This window comes from Botryllus schlosseri, chromosome 4 (assembly GCF_051294905.1).
Source record: "Botryllus schlosseri isolate E-star chromosome 4, Bs_hap1, whole genome shotgun sequence".
NCBI lineage: Eukaryota > Metazoa > Chordata > Ascidiacea > Stolidobranchia > Styelidae > Botryllus > Botryllus schlosseri.
The window spans coordinates 10984362-11001606 of record NC_137239.1 but is presented as its reverse complement, the minus strand read 5'-3'; the positions used below and the strand labels follow the sequence as shown (position 1 = coordinate 11001606).

At 39.3% G+C, this 17245-nt stretch overlaps 1 protein-coding gene across 1 annotated transcript; it reads left to right on the top strand.

The window, feature by feature from the left end:
• Window positions 1-1312: 1312 nt before the first annotated feature.
• On the top strand, window positions 1313-2065 carry LOC145436786 (uncharacterized). The gene is made up of 2 exons (XM_080314014.1): window positions 1313-1549; window positions 1706-2065. The coding sequence occupies exons 1-2, from the start codon at window positions 1316-1318 to the stop codon at window positions 1943-1945; spliced, it is 474 nt and encodes a 157-aa protein (XP_080170140.1). The 5' UTR covers window positions 1313-1315; the 3' UTR covers window positions 1946-2065.
• The last annotated feature ends 15180 nt before the right edge of the window (window positions 2066-17245 follow it).

Genomic DNA, 17245 nt, shown 5'->3' with positions numbered 1-17245 from the left:
AACGAGACAATGCAGCAACACAGAAAAAAATATTGAACAAAAACACGGACGAAACACAGCTAAGCAACGACTAGTGTGAGATTTTGAGATTATACAAGAATTCTTCCTGGCGACAAAGGACCGGGTTGTTTAGTTTGATAAATGTAGATTTCTAAACTGTCAAATGAAATATAGATCTACCCTTGGATAATACAGAAAATACGTGGTCTGAATAGTTCAAGGCGCAATCCGGGTCGTCGATCAAACTTGTTTTGCAACCTATACATTTCATTTGTATCGTAGATGTTTGCACCGTCGGTGAACGTATCATTTGCCATTTTAGAGCTTGTGGCCTACTTCATAGGCCTACCATTGTACCATTGTGTCTGCTCATTGTGAATCATTATTGGTCAAATAAAACTAACAGGTTGACATGGTGTTATGCTCAACGTACCGCGATATCCTAACTGAAGCAAGACTGGATGGGCATTAGTTCGTATATCAAGAAGCGCAAAAAAATTGTGATGTAGACAACATTGTCAGAATGAAGCAACACGGTGTGTCACAATCAGTGTAAGTACAACTCAGGGATATCTAAGTTTTAGATATCCCTGGTAAAGTTTTAGATATCCATGGTACAACTTCAGTCTTGCCAGCCAACAACTGCTGCTGCTAAACGTTCCTTCTCTATTCATGGCAAGCTACTTAGTAAGGACAAACACTTTCTACCCGAAACTGTAGGAAAGTATCTTTCTTTGTACTAAAACAAATCTTAATTATTTCTACCGCGATGCGGGATGCTGACTGCTGGAATTCTTCGTAGGTCCAGATTTCGTCGAAATAAAGTATTTTTCCTTGTAAGAATCTGTAAGTTTAAGTCTAGAAAGTTTTTTCAGGCCAAACTACTTCGTAAGGACAGACAGTTCCAACCAGAAAATAATATAACTAGTAAAATTCTAACATGATATGGGAAACCTCCTAACTTGCATACGTTAGGTCAAAATGTGGTCAAAATTAAGTTTTTTAAGGTAAAAAAATGTAAAAGATTTGATTTTTAGGTCAAAATCTTCCGTTTATTAGGTCGAATTAAGAGGTAGATTAATATCGCCCTAGTAATAAGACTTAGAGGTGGGTAATGGAAATGTTCAAATTGGAAATTTAGTTGCAATCACAACACCAGTCGCAACCACAACAAAGGTAGCACTGAGGTAGAGACACCAATCCATGCCTGATATTGAGTTGCTCAGCATTGTCAATCTTCTATGGGTTTGAATTTATTGAGATTGAAACTGAAGCGACTTATGTCGTAACAGATTTCTTTATTGGTATTCTAGGAATGTGTCAAGTAAGCTACGGAAAATATTGGTTCTTCACTGAATATTACGGCAAAGGCCATGTCAATCAACACGCCGCGAAATATATTTGCGAAGAAAAAGGCGCTGAGCTCGGAGATATATATTCGAAAAGTCAGTACGACAAGCTGGTATACTACATGACACCTTGGATTGCAGCTAGAGAGGACGGTTACTCAAGTTTGGGTGTCAGAACTGGAATGACTATAACACAACCGGTCAGTCATGTCAGTCGCTGCTTTTACATGCAGTCATGAACAATGAACATTCTATTCATTATATTTTATAAATTATACTATAAACTTCGCAAAAGCACTGATGCATAGATTTCGGCTTTGGCATGCAATCATGGCGGACAAAATTATATTTTTCAGTCCAAAGTTGTTTACATGTCAGATGGATCTCGTGCTCCGTATACCCCTTGGGCTAACAGCGGATATCCTACAAGCAAAGATGATGCTACAACAGTATGGCTGGTAATTTACCCCCATGGCAGCAATCGGAGCGGTATGGAGAATCACAACGAAAGTAGAGCCACGGACATGTTCTCTGCAAAGTCAGAATTGAATAACTCATGGGGAGAGTCCCAGAGTTGGATCAATTGTAATTTGTAATTGTAATTGAATGTAATTAATTACATTTTTCAATGTAATTGTAATGTAATAGTAATTGAAGCATTTTTATTTTGTATAATTGTAATTGTAATTGTAATTTGACAAAAATTTTGCTCAATTACATTTTCAATTACATTAAATTGCTATTGAGACCTGACGAGCACAACATAAAATAATTGACTTATAATGCATTATCTTTAAATGTCGACAGGGAATTTGGTGGATCCATTCGCGGAAGCCCTTGACTGCGCCCTTGCGGGCGAAGTTTTTTTTTAATTTTTACCGCTATGCTGGCCTCGGCTGCCATTGTATACAATTTTTAGATTACTAACTAACGGATGGATTCGCAACACGTGACTCACGATTAAATACGCAGAGAAGCGAACTGCTGAGCCGGCTAAAAGCAGCAGAATTAATATTCCCATAGCTGGCGATCCAAGCGTCTAAATTTGATATGTATGGTCCTAATCGAAAGCTAGTGTCGCACTGATTCCACAATAAAAGTATATTTCCAGGCAATAGTACCATCCCAAAATAGTCGTGAAAGTCTGGGAATCGGCATTGTTCTGAACAATCGCTGGGCGTAATTGGTAATTGTTGTGGTCATGCTGCTGCAGCGCTCTCACTTTTCAGAACAGTCGGCCTTAAACGGCAATTTTGGAGCAGTTACATTGCCCTGACGAGATTTCATTTTGTATTTTCGGAATTAGTACATCAATAGCTTACGATTAAGACCAGATGCATCAAATTGGGACGCATGGATCGCCAGCTCTAGGACTACAAAGTATGCTGCTTTTAGTCGGCTCTGCAGTACGTTTGTCGGTGCATTCATCCGTGACTCACATCTTGCGCATCTATCCGTGGGTTGGCAATCTACAATACGATTTCAAATCACGATACTGCATCGTTATTTCGTCTGGCTAACTAACCAAACCATTGGATATTATATAACGTCTTATCTGACAAAGCACGGTTTTGTTTTTACTCCTCATCCTAATTCCTACGTCCCTCGACAAAAATAATATTATTTCTTTAATTAAATACTATATACTCAAATCCAACACGTGCATATATTATAATACTTTTTCAACGACACACTGCACCCTATCCTTAATCCTAACCCACAGGAAATTAGGTAAATAACATTTTACATTTCGAATTACGTGAGCCATAATTACCGAGCATACAAAACACACATATATTACGTCACAATGACATCTTACATAGCATACTATGTACGCATATAAACGCATTTATTACTACACAATCTGAACTAGACTATAATTGTTGTTAAATACGACGCTACGGTTGTCAAGGAGCACGGTTTAATTGATGATTATTCAATTACATGTTCAACAGCAGCAATTGTAATTGTAATTGTAATGTAATTGAAGCATGCAAGGAGTAATTGTACTTGTAATTGTAATTTGATATTTTTAGCATGGAGTAATTATAATTGTAATGTAATTGAAACATTCATGAAAGTAATTGCAATTGTAATTGTAATTGAACAGAAATAATGTAATTGATCCAACTCTGGAGAGTCCTCAAATATGCTCACTGCTTTGTAATGAAATTTCTTTCGAATACTGTTCTTTTATAATATTCATTGTTGTTTTAAATCGTGTTTAGTGGGAATGGTACCAGCCTAAATATCTCTGGTCCACATAACAACTTCAGTAAGCTTGAAACTCGCATTCAAATCGAATTAGACAAGATCGTCATGCTAGATCCGTTTTGACCGAATCGGCGTAATTACCATCACCATTATAAAATAATCAGCAAGATTTCGAGCATCGCAAGTAAGTATTGGTTCACCTGTGTATCGATATTGTATGACTGGTGTTATTAGGCCTACATCGTGTTATTTGAATTGCAATTCTCTCATGGAGTAAAATTGGGATCTCAGCGGCGACCTAAAAAACAGATAAACTGATAATTTGACTATCAAAAATGGTTTTAATATGAGGCTATTGCCTATGTTTCTGTTCGTGTGGGTGGGCTATAGTAGGAATGGTGCGAGACAAAAGATTCGCGTTCGTGTTCAACCATGACGAAATCCGTTTTACGAATCAAAAGGTGGTGGAGTTATTGACAACAAATTATAAAATACTCGGTCGGATTTTTGAAATTTCAAGCCAGGATTGACTCATATCACACCATATTGTATGACCGATGCTTATTACATGCTGACTTCGACAACTTGAAAATTTTCAGCTCTTCCAAATTAGATTAGAATTAGAATTAGAGAGCTACACAATCTTTTCCAGATTAGATTAGAAGTAGAATTAGAGCAACTATTTTTTTAATTAGATTAGGATTAGAGTTAGAGCTACAAAATTTTACCAAATTAGATTAAAATTGGAATTAGAGTTATACAATTTTTTCAAAATTATATTAGAATTAGAATTGGAGCTGCACATTTTTCTCCAAATTAGAGTAGAATGAGATTTAGAGCTACACATTTTTCCAAATTAGAGTAGAATTAGAATTATAGCTACGGTTATTTCCAAATTTGAATAAAATTAGAATCATAGCTGCATAGATTTTTTTCTACATAAGATTTTAATTGCAGTTACACAGTTTTTCCAAATTAGATTAGGAATAGAATTAAAGCTACGCAAGTTTCCAAAATTAGATTAGAAATAGAATTGGAGCTGCACATTGTTTGCCAAATTAGAGTACAATTAGAGTTACACAAATTAGATTAAAACGGGAATTAGAGCTATACAATTTTTCTAAATAGGATTAGAATTAGAATTAGAGCTGCACATTTTTTCCCGATTAGAGTACAATTAGAATTATAGCTACAGTTATTTCCAAATTAGAATAAGATTAGAATTATATAGCTACACAGTTTTACGAAATTAGATTATAATTAGAATTCGAGCAATAATACAATTTTTCCAAATTAGATTAGAATAAGAATTGGAGCTGCACAGTTTTCCCCAAATTAAACTAGAATTGGAATTACGGAATTCGTACAATCTCGGAAGTTGAATGAACTTCTTGCTGAGAAAGAAATACTGCCGAATTCCAGTTCAGTTTATATCAAGTCCGAGATCATTCTCACAAGCATGAAAATGGTTAACGTCTGTACACCAAGCTAGGCTCGTTTCGCATTAAACAGTTCTCCTGCATGACTGAAAACTCTTTCCGATGGAGCTGATGTAGCAGTCTACGGGTTTTCAGGCAGCGCGGCCTTGAGATGAGGGAAATGATTGTCTCTTTAACAGCGACTCAAAGCATTGCAGTCCGTGCTCTCACGCGCTGCTGCGAAATATCTGTGCACTTCATCCTTTAATACATTATCTTTGGTTAGATCTGAAGCAATCTTCCTCGTTTTTTTTTAAATAGTTGTGGGCATGAAAGTGAAAAAAACAAGCTGTATTAACTATCTCCTTGTCTTCGCTGTTGTTCTGTTTGCTATAAAACTATAAGACCCCAATCGCACGGATTTAGGTTCTATGATACAATATGCATGTCAAATCAAGACGGATCCCGTGTTTTACATTACAACATTACATTACATTACAAGTATTCGTCATATCAATTCCACTGATTGGTTGAATAAGCAGATGTAGTGTATGTCAGAAAGATGCATATTTCTACAAAGTTTTGTAGGCCAGCAAGTAAAATTTCTGGTCGTTAAGTATTAAATATTTTTATGCTCTCAGCGACTTGCAGAGAGTTGTAGGATTTGAAATGCAAAGGATTTCAACCATAGGATGTAATAAATGAAAATTGTTCACAGTGCAGTTGCAGAACCTAAGGTTCATTTGTGAACGCGAAGAGGGATGGTGTGAACCTGTAAAAGGTTTAGTTTCGTGTGAACGCGAACCTTTTTTGAAGGGTTCTGTGCGAACGCGAACGTGAACCTTATCACGTCAGGTGACGTCATACTGCTAATTCCGACCCTGCATTTCAGTGAAGTGATAGCCGTTTTTCTCTCCACATTGCCAGGTGGATGAGTAAGAACAAAAAAAACAAAAAAAATAAGAAGGTTTACTTTTCGCTCAGAGCTAAATTCACCGCTTTTCCCTCCGAAATACCTGCCGGAGCGTCACTTCTCGGCTAATTTGCGGCATATCGCTCGCAATTTGATCTAAATCTGACCTAAATTTTCAAAAAAGAGGACAAAATCTCAAAAAAGAGGACAAAAGGGCGTCCTCCGAGGACACTTTCAAAAAAGTCAAAAAGGAGGACAAATCCTCTTAGAAGAGGACGTATGGTATAAGCCTAGCTAAGATGGGAGTTGAGACGACAGTGTCCGGTCCGTAATCTGAAAATGGTGGTTTCGGCACGGCTTGGCGTGGTTAAGGTAGGTAGTTTTGTGTATATGTCAGGGCAGAACTATTTGAAATGCGCTCTAGAGGCGGTTTCGATGAAACGTTGGTTCCAGTCTTGCCTACAGCGACCTAAAATCAATGAGTTGGCCTCGCTAGAAGTAAGGTCTACACTTTGGTCAGCTAAGTCATGGGCCGCAGCCTCTTTCGCAAGTCGGTCAGCGACTTCATTCCCTTCAATACCACAGTTTCCTGGAATCCATACAAAAGAAATATCTCTATGGCTTTCATGTAAGAGATGGTGAGTTAGTTCTAACATTTGATTGGTAATATAGTTATTTTCACCAAGATGGTTTTTCAACGACAGCAATGCACTCAAAGAGTCACTCAGAATAGCAACTCGTTCGATGAAATTTTCTGAAATCCATATCAGTGCATCGAATATTGCTCTCAGCTCAATTGAGAAGATTGATAGGAGGTTTCGAACATACTTTTGATGTTCTTATATTGCGATCGGGGATCTAGAAGGAGTGCCCAGCACCGCTGATGTTTTTAGATCCATCGGTGTAAATTAGCATTCTGTTTGGGTATTGCTCAAAAATATAATCTCTGAATATAGCATCGACAATGTGACGTGGTGGATCGCGTCCGAGGGCTGTTTGCAACGATGTATCAATCATAGCGCATTTCAATAACCAAGGGCATATGGTTAGAGCAGAGGTGGGCAAACTACGGCCCGCGGGTCGCATGCGGCCCGCAACACCGTTCTGTGCGGCCCGCGAGAGTCTGAAAAAACTTTTTAAAAATATTGATAAAATGCGTACTAAAAATCAAATAAATGCAGGGACTTGATTAACTTTTCCTCAGTATATTTCACCCTGATCATTCTAATACAGTTTTTCTCAAACTGGTGGGCGCGCCCCCCTTGGGGGCGTGAAATCATCTTAAAAAGGGCGCGAAGCTGTGCCCAACGGAAAAAATTTTCGCGTTCCGCGCGATCTACAACCATTTCATAGTTATTGCTCTGTATTTAGTATGAATTACATATTCAAAAATCTCTCATCCACAGTCACAACCTTCCATGCTATCAAACTACCCGTTAGGTTTGCTAGCATCCTGGTTGCGTTTTGTGATAAGACGATAAGGGGGAGCGAAATGTTTTACCATCGTAAGCGGGGTTAAATAGTTTAAGAACCACTGATCTAAGGTTGGTTTGGTTTATTTGACACATACGACAGTGGTGTTTATCGCCTATTAAGGTCATGTACACCACGACAATGATATCAGTAATGTTCAGGTTATTTTGCTTTCGGTATTCTTTCCGGACGACTTCTACACTAGCGCGCTCTCAACTTCGGTCTCTCTCTCTCTTTCATGCGTCCGAACTTGTTCTTTACTGCCGATTTCTTACTGGCGCGGCTCACCATCATACTGGGCTTTTCGAGACACTGCTATCGCAGTGAGGTTAGCGATGAGGAGCCCAGAAAAACCTCCGACACATAGAAGATAGTTCGAACCGGGATTCGAACCACAGCCATTGGTGGCGCTTAACCAACTGCGCCACTCGCTTCCCCACTGATCAACCAACTGCGCCACTCGCTTCCCCACTGATCTAAGGTAAATACTTAATATCACAGCGGGATAGCTGCAACGAGATTCACATAATTTGGATCACGGGTGGGATTTCAGATTGGCCATTCCATTTTTAATTATTTCAGTATTGTGCTTATAAAAACGATTTGGGCGTGTCTTAGGTAGATTCGTTGTCTGTATGCGTAGAATTGGGGTATTTATATTTTATCTACACATAGTAGAAGCGTGTTTGAAGATAACATGGTTATATGCTGTCAGCATGGTGTGCCCTGGACCTTAACGAAAAGTGGAATTATTAAATCTATGAGCAGATCGCTGCTCACAGATTTAAATTTCAATCCTTTTCGATAAGAATCGGGCCAACCGACTTTCATCTCTATAGTTCTGAAAAATTGGTTATTGAGGTTGGCCAGCCTATGAAATCTCGCCACTATATGTTTCTGACGCGTGTACGATATCATCAAAGCAATGTTTGGCTTGTTTTAAATAAGAACCATATATTATCTCCATGTCCTCACTATATAATCAATTAAATATTAATATTGCGTTTTGGTTTATAATCCCAATTTTATATAGTGCGGCCCGCGAATGGATTCAGATGTTGAATGCGTCAGGCGAGCTCAAAACTTTGCCCACCCCTGGGTTAGAGGGTGGTTACCTCTGACTTGCAAATCATCCAATATTTGAAGTCGGGATAAGAGATTGAAAGTCACAAATCGGTCTGAGAGTAGATTGTAAATTTCCTCCCATGAACCCTCCAATAAACTACGTGCTGGGTTTGAGTGTTGTGTTCTGATCTTGGAACGTTACTTGAGACAAAGATATTGGTGCCTTAGAAAGAGGGGCATGTTGTTACACGAGGCCTCTAATACGCATATAGGGGTGCAGGACATGACACCGCAAGAAAGTCTCAGAGCTTGATTGCGGATTGCAATTATTTTCGTGAGGTGTGATTTCGGTGCGAAGTACGCTTCCATGCCATACTCTATGATGGATTTTATCAGGCTCCTGTACAGGGTTAATAGCGTTCGAGTGGATGCACCCCAAGATGTGCCGGATACCATTTTGAGTAAATTCATGCGCTTTGCGCATTTGGATGCAACGTTAGATGTGTGTATCTTATAGTTGGGTCTTTTGTCAAAGGTGACACCTAGATAATTGAAGGATTCCAGATACCTCAGCTGATGACTTCCTAGTTTGAGTACAGGTTGTACATAATTTCGCTTTTTCGTGAAAACCATTGCTACGGATTTCTCGACCGATACCATCGGTACTTGACACACCATCGATGGATCTGATCAAGGGATGACTCAATGTTTTGAGCAAGTTGGCCAACAGCAAGACCGGCCTCCCAGATCGCACAATCGTCCGCATAGAGCCCCATGTCTGACTCGATAACTGTTGGGAGGTCATTTACCATAATGCTGAATAACAAAGGGCTAAGCACACTCCCCTGTGGAATACCATTTTCTGAGATGAAAATGTCGGATAACGTTGTCCCGATTCGAACTTGAAAAGTACGGTCGTGTATGAAATTGTTGATCCAAGAAAGACAAGGCCCCGAAATACCCATATCCCGTAATTTATGGATGACAGCAGCCCTCCACACCATATCATATGCTCTCTCGATGTCTAAGAAGACTGCTAAAACCGATCTTCCATTATGGATAGCTTTGTAAGTGGCATCGTGTAATCGGAGCATATGATCCAGGGCCCGCCGTCCGCGACGAAAGCCATTTTGAGCTGAGTGGAGTAAGCCGTGCTTTTCTAGATACCAAGATAGTCGCTTCATAATCATCATCTCCATCACTTTACAGAGGTGGCTGGTTAAGGCTATAGAACGATATGACTGTGGGTCTGATCGGTCCTTGTTTCCTTTGGTCTGATCGGTCCTTGTTTCCGTTGGGAATTGGAATAACAATCGAGTGCTTCCAGCTGCGAGGGACAGTCCCATTGCACCATGAGTTATTTATCACCGAAAGCATACTATGTGTAGGGCATCTGGCGGGAAGTCTTTGAACATGGAGTAGCAAAGAGTGTCATGTCCCGGGGACGTGTCTTTTTTCGACTTCAGTGCTTTCTCAAGCTCTGCAATCGTGAAAGGATTATTCAGAAGAGTATCGTTCCTATGGTGTTCGACTTCTAAGCTCTCAAGTCCAACCTATGACGGTAATTCAAAGAGCTGCTACAACGTTGGAATGTCTTCGCTAGTATTTGTGCTTTTCCTCTTTCATCAGTAATATAATTGCTTTCAACTTCCAAAGATGCCACCGAACTATTAAAAAGATTGCCCGAAATAGAACGGACGACACTCCACACTTTCTGGAAATTTCCTCTGGTGACAAGTGTTTCACAAAAGGATCTCCATGATTCATGTTTTGCTGTTAGTATCACTCGTCTGCACTGTGCGCGACTACGTTCAAATTCAGCGATGCAAACCGTTCACTTCGATGCACAGCGTATCTATACCCCCACCGGGCGACTGAATATCGAGAATTCGATAAGACAATTGCTTATTAATTAGAATGGCCAGCCCACCAGTCAGTGCGAAGTGTTTTATCTTTTCTTTCAACGATGTACCCTTTATTCTTTGGAACATATTTATCAATAAGATACAATTACTCCTTGCATGTTTCAATTACATTACAATTACAATTGCTGCTGTTGAACATGTAATTGAATAATCATAAATTGACCGTGCTCCTTGACAACCGTAGCGTCGTAATTAACAACAATTCAAGTATTCATGTTTCATTCATGATGCGCAAATACCCGTTAATTAATAAAAAGAAAAAACGTTTTCGAACTATATGCAGTATGTCGTTGAAAAAAGTATTATAATATATGCACGTGTTGGATTTGCGTATATAGTATATAATTAAAGAAATAATATTATTTTCATCGAGGGACGTAGGAATTAGGATGAGGAGTAAAAACAAAACCGTGCTTTGTCAGATAAGACGTTATATAATATCCAGTGATCTGGTTAGCTAGCCAGACGAAGTAACGATGCAGCATCGTGATCTGAAATCGTATTGTAGATTGCCAACCCACGGATAGATGCGCAAGATGTGAGTCACGGATGAATGCACCGACAAACGTACTGCAGAGCCGGCTAAAAGCAGCAAACCTTGTAGTCCTAGAGCTTGCGATCCAAGAGAGAGAGAGAGATATGATATTCTTTTTCGCCTGCACCATCGAGATGCTTTGACGACGGAGTTGCGATACGGCCCCATGAGGTCATCTAGTCTGCGCCCCCGTTTTTTTTCCCCTTCATGCTATCCGTGATTGCTGAGCGCCTAGCAGGATAGCTGCGGATACCAATTTTCGAGTCTTTGGTATGACCCGGCCGGGGATCGAACCCACGACCTACCGATCGAGAAGCCGGACGCATGACCATTACACTATCTCGCTCGGCGTCTAAATTTGATGCATCTGGTCTTTATTGTAAGCTATTGATGCACTAATTCCGAAAATACAAATTAAAATCTCGTCAGGGCAATGTAACTGCTCCAAAATAGCCGTTTAAGGCCGACTGTTTTGAAAAGTGAGAGCGCCGCAGCAGCATGACCACAATAATGACCAATTACGCCAAGCGATTGTTCAGAACAATGCCGATTCCCAGACTTTCACGACTATTTTGGGATGGTACCATTGCCTGGAATTATACTTTTATTACGGAATCAGTGCGACACTAGCTTCCGATTAGGACCATACATATCAAATTTCGACGCTTGGATCGCCAGCTATGGGACTATCAATTCTGCTGCTTTTAGCCGGCTCAGCAGTTCGCTTCTCGGCGTAAAAATAAAAAAAAAACTTCGCCCGCAAGGGCGCGGTCAAGGGCTTCCGCAAATGGATCCATCAAATTCCTTTTCATTTCTTTTCATTCAATTCATTCATTCATTTCAAATTCCTCGACATTTAAAGAGAATGCATAAGTCAATTATTTTATGTTGTGCTTGTCAGGTCTCAATAGCAATTTAATGTAATTGAAATTGTAATTGAGCAAAATTTTTGTCAAATTACAATTACAATTACAATTACACAAAATAAAAATGCTTCAATCACAATTACATTACAATTACATTGAGAAATGTAATTAATTACATTCAATTACAATTACAAATTACAATTGATCCAACTCTGCTAGGGACATGCTGTTCTCGCATACTGGTTTGCGCTCCACGCTACTATATACAGTAGGGGTGGGCAATTACTTTTCTTCGCAGGCCAAATGAGTAACAGAAAATACGTTGGCGGGCCGAATCAAAATGTTTAGCTATATTCCCAAGCGTATGAATTTTTTTTCTAAATTGATGCAGTGAATTATATTGTTAAGAGGCGTTGATATTAGATAATGAGAAAATGACGGTCAATTAACAAAAACTGATATTATATTTATTTTCCGTCATAATTCGAAACAATGTTGAAGATGATACATTTTGAATTCACTTTATTTCACCTGTATATGAAGACATCAAAAGCTATTCAAGTTGCGGCTTAGTGAAATCGACACACACACACACACACATTATGTAGGTTTCGGCCAACATGAGGCGGTAGCCTACTTTTGGTCAAGGTTTACTCACCGTCCAGCTTTTTAACAGCACACTTAGCAAAGTCACATGTTAGCTGGAACGTCATTGTCAACATCTAGGTGTGACGTGACGCGGTAACGGCCGACACCGATATGCTGATCCTGTTATGTTCGTGCATTTACGTTTGGTGTCGTACAACTCTTTCTTTCTATAGGATTAGTAATTACAGCCAATCATTATTTCCTAGTGTGTCGTGCTTGTATTTATACCCTGTGTTCTGTTGTCTCGTGTCTTTTCGTTTAACTACACTCTGGATAGTGTCGCTGCCGTAAAGTTATTCTGCTGATAATATACTGATTTCTTATTGCAATCTCGTCGTATTGAGTTATTGTTCAAACAAGATCAAGAACATACGAACATACGTTGGCGGGCCGAATCAAAATGTTTAGCTATATTCCCAAGCGTATGAATTTTATTTCTAAATTGATGCAGTGAATTATATTGTTAAGAGGCGTTGATATTAGATAATGAGAGAATGACGGTGAATTAACAAAAACTGATATTATATTTATTTTCCGTCATAATTCGAAACAATGTCGAAGATGATACATTTTGAATTCACTTTATTTCACCTGTATATGAAGACATCAAAAGCTATTTGCGGCTTAGTGAAATCGACACACACACACACACACACACACACATTACGTAGGTTTCGGCCAACATGAGGCGGTAGCCTACTTTTGATCAAGGTTTACTCACCGTCCAGCTTTTTACCAGCACACTTCGCAGAGTCACATGTTAGCTGGAACGTCATTGTCAACATCTAGGTGTGACGTGACGCGGTAACGGCCGACACCGATATGCTGATCCCTTTAAATTGAGCGTTTGTTCGGGCAGAGGGATGTGCATATTAATATCAAATAATTCTTTCAACTGATAGCAGACGATATAGATATTATTAGGATCTTGGTTGCTTTCTAAACCTATTTAGCGTCCACTTGCAACGTAATAATTTTATTTATTACACGAGCTTCCGGAGCTCTGCTCCTTCTTCAGGTGTTAAAGTCAAATCGCGCGAAGTGCGAAAAAAATTTGAATAACGTTTTATAAAATATCTGAAAAATACTCGAGAATTCAAGTTATTTACGAAATAATTTTGAGCCCACTTAATTCGAGCTCGGGTCTCCTGGAGGGTTTGGAGCGCGGCAGTTGCGGCCCTGTGTTTAGTGCTCCATAACGTCTTCGAATTTCTTCTTTCGGCGTTATTTTTTGACATGCCTGTTCGTCCTTTATAGATGATTATGTCTCATAGTAAAAGCGAGCACTGATAGACTTGTTTTAGGAAACAGGTATTTCGAAGCGTAGCCTATCTTGAAACAATTGGAAGCACCTACCGTGTAACGCGTGATGTTAAAATGGCAACAAAGAAGGCTTGGATTAGACTATATGGACATAGTGTCTTATTGTGACTTTAATTGTTACGACATACTTTGCTAAATTTGTATTATTTTGAATTTGGATCAAGCATGCGAGCTTACGAGGGTCGAAGGTTGCGTAATAGCGACATATCAATGAACATGGTTCAAAGTAAAGCTAATTTACGATCCGGTTCAGTTTATGCAGCCCATGGTTTTTATCCACGCAGCAATATTCAAAAGTAGGTTTTATGGTCCTAATTACCAGAAACGGGCACGCAGGCCGCACTTTGCCCAGGTCTGATATACGACAATAAAACTGAAATATACCCTAAACCAGCGGTTGCTGATCGAGTTTGCTTCTCGTATGACGCTCTGTCCCTGAATTAATGATATGATTTAAACATATGTTTTGATAACTAAAAATGCGATCCAGTCAAAATATATATATGCATATGGACATTGTAAGACACCACATTAGGCCTACTACTAATAAGGGACAAGAGATTTGCAAATATCGAATTGAGATCCCATGCCGCCGACTACCAATATAAAGGTGAATTTCAAGTCCAAACTTCAAGTCCAAAATTCAACTCTGTAAATAGCTGATATGTATAACCCTTTTTTGTACTAGTGCAACGTAGGTTACCTCGTATTGGAATAGGGTTACAATACGTCCTCTTTTAAGAGGATTTGTCCTCTTTTTTGACTTTTTTGAAAGTGTCCTAGGAGGACGCCCTTTTGTCCACTTTTTCGAGATTTTGTCCTCTTTTTTTTAAATTGAGGTCAAATTTAGAGGACATTGCGACTGATATGGCGTAAATTAGCACAGAAGTGACGCTCCGGCGGGTATGAATATAGCTCTAAGAGATAAGATGACCTTTTTTTAGTGAACCGGTCACAAAGTGGGAGAAATTCACCGGTTTTTGAGAATTCTACTCCGGTTTTGCAAGTCTCAAATTTCTGAAAAAGTGTCCTCCTTTTTGATTTCCAAAATATGGTAAGCCTATATTAGAATGAGGTGCATCATTGCCGAATGTGTACCGTTTCAGACTTGAACCCGAACTTTGATTGTTCCAAACCTTTTATATCCCGGAAGGACTTTTACGGTTCGAACATCAATAGGTTTGAACATGTCGCGGAGGACGCTATGAACGTTTTCACTCACTCCTATTAAGTCGAAAATAGGTTGAAGTTGAAGGTTAAAGTCACAAGCACACATAAACACGTTAAACATGAATGAGGATTTACTAGTTATGAGCTAATGGTTACGATAGTAAAGACCACATTGATATTGAGTAAACACTATATCAATACGCCGCGGGTACTACGTGGTGGGAAATTAAATGTTTGTTTTGCCCGTTTGAGTATCTCTAAGACAGACATTGCGCTGCTTTAGAATGAACAAACGAGGCGAATCTCATTCGCTCATGAAATGGATTATGAAAGTCATACACCACGTGTCCTTAATAGCCAATGCTATATTAAATGCAAGAATGAGCTTCCGGTACGAGTTATGATAAGCAACTATAAATGTCTGATGTTACCTGGTTTACCCACCCTTTGACACGCCAGCTAACGAATAAAAGTAATAATCATTTCTTCAGGGGCTTTCTGGTGATACGAATCATTAACACTGCAAACTTAGAATTGGTATATCAAATGAATGCGATGATCCAACGGCGCCCAGGACATGCTGGAAATTGAGCAGCATCGCGACGTCGCGTTGTTAAATTAACATATACCAACAATATTATTTCGGTTGGTCTGCTTTTACAACATAACTCTGCTGAAGTTGGAAGTGCTGGTGAAGGAATTTGTTTGATTGTCATAGTATTTTGCGGAAGACATACCTTTCGAAAAAGATTATGAAGCAAATGTTGCTCACGATGTATATACCCCACCGTATAGGCAAAGTTGAAATGAATATTTCACATGCATCACCAGAAACTGTCGAGCATTTATACTGGCGTGTTCACGATACCATCACCAGAGACAATGTTTAAAAAACATAGCCGAACGTACTGGTGTGAGCTTTAAATTGGAATGTCCGTTAATGTCCGTCAATCTTGCCAAACGAAGCAGAATTCAGAAGTTGGTAGGCTTATACCCATCTCAGAAAAAAGCAGGTGTAAGCGAGATGATGAAAATAACATGTAGCAAAACATTCGTGCAATATGCAATTCGCCTCAATACCTAATTCGGACACTTTGGTTCCCCTCTATTTTGGACGACTTATGCGGAAAAAAGGCTTTGTCAGAATTTAGAGGAAAATCAATTGATCGTTACATGGCCCTGCCCAGACAGGGCATTGAAAATACTGTTATTCTTTATGCTATATATGGCTGCTCTATACTGCATTGATTGGCACTGATCGCATAAAACGGACAAGAGCTATACCTTCAGGTTAGGAGTATTGTAGAGTACTGTAGTTTGATACCAAACGATTCAAGAACTACTATATGTACTATCCACTGTATTACTGTAAATATACTCATATAGGGTTAAAATACTATACAGTAATTCTTCAAGGGCTGGTGACTATTTTCCAGGGTCGCAGCCAAGTCGCGCAAGGTCCCGAGTCGCAAGCCAATTATAATTTTATAGTATTGACTCCAATGAAGTCGAGTCATTTTCAATTCATCGCCGAGTCAAGTCCAAGTCCAAATCGATTAAAAAGCTGACGGGGTCTTATTGAGTTCATTTTCGATTGCTAATGAATGGATGAACATTGTATCACCATATTCACTCACTGTATGTTAAAACTAATGAAATACTGCTTATTGTGTCATAATAACCTAACGATAAGAATTCCGACCCTGTGTCTGAACTACTAGCCCATATATTATTGGCTGAAGAAACGATTGTCGGGGTTAAACGGTGTCCGAATTTCGCGGAGTAGAGTGCAGTTATATTTATACGACATCTGAATGTATTCTATTCACGGTTTGTTGCGAATACCCGAATATCAATTTGAATGTATCAATAAGCGAACGATCGAGTAGTAGTTGTAGTTTGAATGGCTGTTAAATCAAAAAGAACTGGATTAGAGGATACCATTTGACATTGAAGTGTAGGTGACTGCCGATCGCTGTCCAATTTCGTAGATTGTCGTATTGAGGTGAGAGCCTATAGCTTGTCTATATCTCTATATTTGCCTGACTACCGTATCGGCTTTGAAGTCCTGTGTCCTTTTTGTAACCTCATTTCTTCGCGAAACAGCGATTCAGGGCCCTTGTAACTTTGCCAAGTCTTTCATCTTTCACCAAAAGTATGGCAGAAACTAATCAGCAGTACCAGTCATATTAGTAGTTAAGAATCACTGCTTCCCTGTGATATCGGCATTACTGCGGCAAAGATGAATAACAATGCATAGCGATCAGACGCAACATTTCTAAAGCTCCGTTTACCGACCTTATAGGCAACACACCTGACTGAACAGTAACTGCCACCTTACGGAGC

Coding starts and splice junctions, on each gene's coding strand:
- LOC145436786 (XM_080314014.1), top strand. CDS start 1,316: ATGTGTCAAGTAAGCTACGGAAAATATTGGTTCTTCACTGAATATTAC. Junction 1,550..1,705: donor GAATGACTATAACACAACCG/GTCAGTCATGTC, acceptor TATATTTTTCAG/TCCAAAGTTGTTTACATGTC.